The following is a 7,496-nucleotide window of genomic DNA, read 5'->3' as shown; positions in this document are numbered from 1 at the left end:
ATGTGCAGGGGCACTGTATCATCTGTGTCTTCTAGATGAGGTTGTTGGGGCTCAGAGAGGTTCATGGTCATCTGGGGTCCATGGTCAAGTTAGGGTTGGAGGCTGGGCAGTCTGAACCCAGAGTCCATGTTCATCAGCACGCTTCAACATTGGACAAATCTAACAGAGCGGGGGTCGTCGAAAGCAGTCGGCGTGGTGAGACCAGTAGGGTTTGACCAGATGCAAGGAGGCTGTTTTTGAGGCTCTTCAGTCCTAGGGCCCATGGAGGGGTGTGCCGCAAGAATGTCCCTCCAGCAACAGGAACGCAGGATGGATGACAGCCCCCAGGATGTCACTTGCAGGTAAGAGGAGCCTGAACCAGGAAACAAACTTAGTTTTCTCACCAAAGCGGCTGTCACACATGGTCAATTTCTGAAATGAATCCATAAGCCAGGAACATTTGTCTAAACACTTTAATTAAAATGCATTGTAATAGGATGAAAGCCAGCATCTAAGTGCAGTGTTCATGTTTGCTAAGAAAACAGATGAAAATATTCTAGGTAGCCAAACACATTTTGATAATGAAATTTTACACAGCTTCTGTTTTAATCTTATTTAAAATATTTATATACTTAAAAAAATAGTTTGCTATTCATTTTCTACCTCAGTACAGGAAATGTGGAGATATTTGAAATCGGTACATATTCAACACACATAAGTAAAAGATTCTGTTTCATCTGCAGAATTACAGTATTCTGAGCTGTACCAGCCATACCTTGGCGACCAACCAGTCCAATTCTATTTGGAGAATAATGTTAGCCTCAAATTCAATTTATCTACTATCCAACTTTCGTGAAAGCTTCAAGTTTAATGAAATATCACAGTGAAATTAAGACACCGCTAATCTCATTTCAAAATCAATTTTCTTTCCGGGACAATTCTTGGGAACCTCAAGAATCTCTCGCTTTATATAATAAGCAGTATACATTCAAGGGTTGATATCTAAAAGAATGAGTGTGTTCATATTAAAAAAAAAAGATTCCTTATAAAATAAGATCTCACAGTGAAGGTGCCTTTGAAACATTTTGCCATCTATTGGAGGGTAATACATGGACCGTATTGATACATCTGAAATACTTGGCTATAGATAGAAGCATTCTCTATGCTTGGATCTTAGAATATGCAGTGCAAATATGAGTATGATAAATGGGAATGATGAAGACAAAAATTAGCCCAAACCTCCAGACTTCCCCTATTTGGAAACAGTGCTTACTGTATGAAATTATGCATAAGACGTTTGCGTGTTGCTGCCTTACTTATTTATTTATTTTTTTAACAGCATGAGATTGGTAACATTGCCAACGACCGTCCTTGGGAGAGCCGTTCAACGTCACGGTCCTTGCATACAATGGACCAGATGGCAGGCATGAAAGATCAGCACGCCCTCCATGTACTAAGAAGGGAAGACCTTCCAAATAAATCCAAGGAAAAACAACAGCAGCTCTAGTATGTTACTATTTGTGTACAGGGGGGAAAAAAAAAAGAAAAGAGAAAAAGGAAGGGTGAAAGGAACTGATGTAGTGGTTTGCTCCCAGCCTGGGCACCAGGGGTAGGAGAGATCATTTGAACCGCATAGCCTTTCGTATCCGTGAAAATATGGTATTGGCTATGAAAGCAAATTAATAAAAGCTTTTTAAATGGCTAAAATCATGCCGCCCATCATTCTATTCAATGTGATGACTCAGATCACATGGTAAGTCACCAGCTAGATGAATGTGTCACCCTGGGATCTGGAAATGCTTAGAGCAGCCTGGCAACTCCCATATTGTGTCATTTTTTCACAGGGGAGATGAATGTCCTGCGTTTAGTCTGATGGACAAACACAGACATTTGCAAGCCCTCGACGGCATCTGTTGCAGGGTGCAAGGTCCTGTGATTTTACATAAAGTGGGCAGTATCTATTGGAATTCCAGGCCTTTTGTGTTCATTGTTGCCGGTGGAAACAAATAGCCCAATACTAGTTTTTGTTGTTAATCACCCACTCCTCTAAGAGCCATTAGGTATGCAAATAAAATCCTCCCAATATTCGGTGACTGACTGATTCCTCCCCACCCCACCCACCCCTCTTTTATCTTGAATCATTAAAACAACAGGACTTGGGAATGCCTGGCTGACTCAGTTGGTTAAGAGTCTGCCTTCGGCTCAAGTCATGATCCCAGGGTCTTGGGATCGAGTCCCTCACTGGGCTCCCTGTTCAGCGGGGAGCCTGCTTCTCCCTCTACCTGCCACTCCTCCCTGCTTGTGCTTGCTTTCTCTCTCTGATAGATAAATAAATAAACCTCTAAAATGAAACAGAACAACAGGTCTTATCTGGAGAAGGTTCAGGAATGTCAGTGATGTGAGCTGTTGATTTCTGTCTCCTAGGATTAATGGAAGTTGCTGCCACCACCGTTAGAGCAAGGGTGTCAAAAGCAAGCAAGCATGATCCCCCACAGACCAGACTCGGCGGACTGGCAGGTTCTCCGAATCGCTCCCAGCCGGTAAGCCCACTTGCATTTGATCTGTTCTGAGATACTGGCATCGGACTGGGAACTGAACACAGCCTGGGGAAGATCTGCACTAACCTCCCGAATGAGCACAAGGTCCCTAACGTGACTGCCCAGGATGGATCGTCAGGTCGGGGGAGCCAGGATTCCCATTTAGTCCAAAGAATATCATAACCGCCCTTTCTGCTGACAAGGTTTTTAAAGTCATTTCTACACCCAACGTGGGACTCGCACTCAGGACCCTGAAATCAAGACTCAGATGCCCCATGGGGCTGAGCAAGCCAGGCGCCCCATCTGCCCATGGTTTTCTATCCTTGAAATGTGGGAGATGAGATTCCAACATTCCATAATAACCCTGTAGCCGCCAACGGAGCTTCCCAGGTGCTGAAGCCCCCTTCTCTGCTCTATCAACTTCTAAAATAGGAAAAGAATTTTGTTCTTAAAAACCATAGTCGGGAGAGGCAAGGTTCTCAGGTGAGGGAACTTAGGGACACGAACACTACATTTGTTGACTTCAAGACGAGCCGTGGCAGAAGCTGAGGCCGGGGCAGGTACGACAGCCTCTACTGTGCCCGGGGAAGCTGGGCCTGCGCGAGCCGGGCGCGGGGGCTGGGGACCCGCCTGGGGCGCGGGGAGGGCGCGCCTGCACCTGCTGGGCCGGGAGCGGCGCGCTGGGGGCCGCCTCACTCGCCCTCCTTCTTCTCCTCCGGGATCTCCACCGACAGGGTCTCCTCATCGGGATCCGGGCCCGGGCTCACGCGGATCCGCACGGAGGGCTCTGAGTGCGCGGCCTCCGACTCCCCGCCTTCCTCGGGCCTCCCTGGGGAGGCGGGGGGCGGAGAGCGCGGGGCTGGGGGCTCTGGTTGCTCCGGGGCCTCCGGCTGCGGCGGTGCTGGCTGCTCCGGGGCGGCCGGGCCCACCTCTCCCGCAGCGTCTTGCGAGCTCTTGGCCTGAAATCCGGAAAGGGCGATTGGTGAGGAGCAGAACGGCTGAGAGTTCTTGGAAAGGTCTTGAACACCTTCCCGTTCCCCTTCTCGGAGCCCCCAGGAGGAGGATGGCGGAGCGCTCAGGGGTGCAATCTAACGGATGGGAAGTGGGAGGTCGGAGCGGCATCAGGATTATTTGGTAGAAACAGAATATATTATGGGGAGACTTAGGGATTAAAAGTCCCGGTTGGATTTAGTGGATATTTTTGGTCTCTGTTGATTGGCAGGGCTAGAAGCCAGAGTGAAGTTGCAGGTTCAAGCCCGCTCCTGAGCTATGGAGGAAAGAGAGGCTGTGACCAGGAGGGGGAGCCAGGGAGGATTTTGCAAAGCTAAGCCCAGTCCCCCTGGCTGCCCTGTCCACCCTGGTTACCAGAGCTGGATGCTCCTGGGTGAAGGAGAACATTTCTAAGCAAACAAGATAAAGGCTGAGATGACGCCCTTTCTGGAAGGTCTCAAAGGTGGAGACCCCCACCCCCACCCCCATGCGACAGGAGAATGGGCAGGCTACCACTGGCATTTGGCTGGGCTGAACCCCCATGTTTGGAGACTTGGTGGGGACTTCCAGCCTCCAGCCTTCAGGGTTCCTGGGGACACTGACCATAGTCTGGGTATCGGTAAAAATCCAAGCCTTCATGGATACCCATTACCTGCCCTGCCCTGTGTGACCCACCTTTACCTGGACATAAATGGAAGGGAGAGGCCCACAGAGGAGGAGACCTGAATGGTCCCCAGCTATCCAACACCTACTTGAGATAGTGGTAGTGAATTTAAAATGAGAGTAGTCAGCATGCTCCTGAAGAAGAAAACCCCCTTGAGGTTTACTCAAACCACAGAGTGATGAAGGAAGGGAAGTATGGCGGGGAACCCCACTCCTAGTAGAACCCAAGGCAGCTCTGGGGACACATGTCCCTCCCTCTGCTTCCTTGTTCCTGCATGTTTGGGTGCACCTGTTCCGCCTTCTCCTGCTCACCCTAAACTCTGACAATGCCCTTCCAGGGTGGGATGGTGCCTGTCACAGGACTTCCAGAAGCTTCCTGCTATGAATGAAACCAGAAGAATCATGGGCAGGTTGTCAGGTGGTTCATCATGTTCAAAAGGCTTTTCAAAAGCTCTCCGAGCTATCCTGCTTCATCCCTGTGGCAACCATAGGTGATCTGGTCTCAGGGAGCGTGAGGAGCTTCCTCAGGGCACTGCGCTCCCGGTGACAGACTTGGGAATCAGACCCTTGTCTTTGGATTGTTATTTCAGAGCTCCTCTGCCATTCTGCCCTGATTGTTCTAAAACTGCCTTTTATTAGAATTCTCATGCAAATTTAATGCACCTCTCCAAGCCGCCTGGGTGAAAAGCTAATAAATACTCTGGAGCAACAAGCCTGGATAAAGCCTTTCACCATACTAAGAACAGTCTTGGAGTTCATGTCCACTCATTCCCACGCAGCAGCCAGCACTAAAGACCCCAGCTTGCTGTCTCGACCTTGACCCTGGCACTTGGTGAGCCAGACAATACTGTGTGTCCTCCATCAGGGGCCAAGGGTGACTGCATCTTGAGAATATCTTGGAGCCCTGCATAGATTTGATGTCACCTCCCAGACTCTAGATGTCAAATGATCCCCAGATGGGTCCTCTGGACTCTGAACGGAGCCTCAGTTGAAACTGAGTCCCCTGGGCTCCTTTGAATTCTGTCGTGTAGACTGCCGCACCCTCCCTGCCACTGAGCTCCTGCCTACCCACCGCCCCCCTTCCCAACAGCCTCCCTAAAGGACAGTCGTGAATAGTCATAATTAGTGCAATCATTCTAATTGGCATCTTTGGCATTAGTCACAGAAAAGAGTCCCAGAACTAATTTTAAAATTCCCTTCAGATTTCCGAGGGCGGGGACAAGTCGGCATTGTGCCTGTCGGCAGGGTTTTTTCTCTTCAAACCTCTTAAATTGTCACCGACACAAATATTAAATATGAGAACATCACTGCCATCTGGGGAGAGACCTTCCCTGCCCACACCTACTGCTCCCACCTCTGCAACAGCACCAGGACTCCCCTCGGGGGCATGGCCCCCCTCAACCCGGGGTGGGCACAGGAGCCTGGACTCCCCTAGGGCACCACGCGAGTGGCTCAGGAATTGACACGTGACCCGATTCCATCCAATGACAGTGAACCCTGGGACTTTCGCTGGAATCACGGGGCGAGAGGGGCTTTCGGTGGGAGCTGCTAAACCAGGACACCAACCATCGTAGTGCTCTTGCGATCTGAAGCCTCGAGGGAAGCAGCAATGACGGAAAGGCAAAGCGAGTCCCACTGGCAATGTCAGAGATTTTGGGATCCAGCCTTGCCTGAGTTTTTCCTCTCCTTGACCCAATCATTTCCCTGTTCCCTTAAGCTAATGTGAGCTGGCACAGTGACCTGCATTTCTGTCACTTGCCTCCTAAGGCATCTCTACAGATAAGAAGCCGGTGGGGGCAGGGCGAGGGGGCGGGAGGGACGGACATTCCCCACAATGAAAGGTATGGTCCATGCTCTGGCACCAAGTTGAGATGCTGGCTGCTTCCCCACCACGTTACCTGTTCCAGCAGCTGTTGCTGCCTCGCCGCGGCCTCCAACGCAGCCAGCTCTTTGAGCCGGGCCCTCAGGTGGGCAAGCTTGCCGCCTTTGGCCCCCTTGCCCATCTTTCCTGCTGCGGCGAGGGCGGCGTTGAAGAGCTTGGGGGTGCCTGCCCGGGGTGGCAGGATGAGCACGCTCTTGGGCTCCTTGGGCTTGTTGTTGTTTCTCAGCATGCGCCTGAAAGAGAGCAGTGTTAGCCCGGTCACAAGCTTGCCCCCGGAGAGGAGAAAGGTATGTCTGTGGAGGGCCGTCTGGTGTAGCTCTGGGGGGCAGGGGAGGGGTGGGTTGTCCTCGCTGAGTCTGTGAGCAAGCCCAGTGCTAACGGCTTGATGCACGTATCAGTGAATGATTGGAACGACCGGAATGACATGGGTCTTACGGTCTGGACATTATAGAGGAGGTATCGGAGGCTCAAAGGGGTTGAGTCACTTTTGTGAGGTCACACAGGAAATACTGAATGATGTTATAACAGATGAACTCAGAAACAGGGTACCCAGATGAAAAAAGACCAAAGCTTTTCTTCTCTTCCTTTGGCTTTTTTGTCATGTCACCATCTTCGTTGTCACCTCTGTCAACACTTAATGAGTGTCAGGCTCTGGGCTTGGTCCTTTACAGGTGTTCTGGTGGCCCCCGGGGGTGCCCCATCCTGGTGTCCATGTCTCTGTGTGATGCCCTCCCATCGAGGGCGAGGGGAATGGGTGATTTGCTTTTGACCAGTAGAATACAGCAAAGGTGATGAGACATCCCCTTTGTGAACATGTCACAGAGGAAGGTGATCACTGTCTTGCAAGGACACTCTCCCTTCCCGACTTTGCTGCAGCCAGGGGTCATGTCTGAGGCCCTCGTGGCAAGAACCAAGGACAGCCACCAGCCAACAATTAGCCGGGAACAGAGGCCTCCAGTCCTACAACCACAGGGAACAGGATTCAGGTGACCTTGCAAGCAGGTCCTTTCCCCAGGGAGACTTGAGATGAGACTCAGCTCTGGCCAGCACCTTGATGATGGCCTTGGAACAGACCCACCAAAGCCGTCCCAGATTTGTGACTCACAGAAGCTCTGCAGTAATACGTATATATATGATTTTAAGCTACTAAACGTGTGATACAGATAATCAATACATACTTAGTCATTTAAATCCCACAAAATCCTCTTAGGAAGGTCCCTATTTTTCTCCCTCATTTCAAATAGATATGGAAGACCAGAAGGGGTAAGTTAATTTTCGCAAGGTTACACAGCTAGGAAGTGGCAGGGGCAGAATTAAAACTCAGATCTAGGGGCACCTGAGTGGCTCAGTGGGTTAAGCCTCTGCCTTCGGCTCAGGTCATGATCTCGGGGGTCCTGGGATCAAGCCCCGCATGAGGCTCTCTGCTCAGCAGGGAGCCTGCTTTT

General features: G+C 50.6%; 1 protein-coding gene across 1 annotated transcript in view; it reads right to left on the bottom strand.

Moving 5' to 3' along the window:
* Positions 1 to 437: 437 nt before the first annotated feature.
* CNGB1 (cyclic nucleotide gated channel subunit beta 1) overlaps positions 438 to 7,496 on the bottom strand; it is a 63,793-nt gene continuing 56,734 nt past the window's right edge. The window contains exons 31-32 of the mRNA XM_059153146.1: positions 6,068 to 6,284; positions 438 to 3,475 (exon numbers count right to left, since the gene is read on the bottom strand). Coding sequence (XP_059009129.1) covers positions 3,209 to 3,475; positions 6,068 to 6,284 — 484 coding nt within the window. The 3' untranslated portion in view covers positions 438 to 3,208. The remainder of the gene's footprint in view (positions 3,476 to 6,067; positions 6,285 to 7,496) is intronic.

This window comes from Mustela lutreola, chromosome 16 (genome assembly GCF_030435805.1).
Source record: "Mustela lutreola isolate mMusLut2 chromosome 16, mMusLut2.pri, whole genome shotgun sequence".
NCBI classification, from domain to species: Eukaryota; Metazoa; Chordata; class Mammalia; order Carnivora; family Mustelidae; genus Mustela; species Mustela lutreola.
Note: the sequence above shows the minus strand (reverse complement) of the source record. Positions and strands in the feature narration are given on the sequence as shown.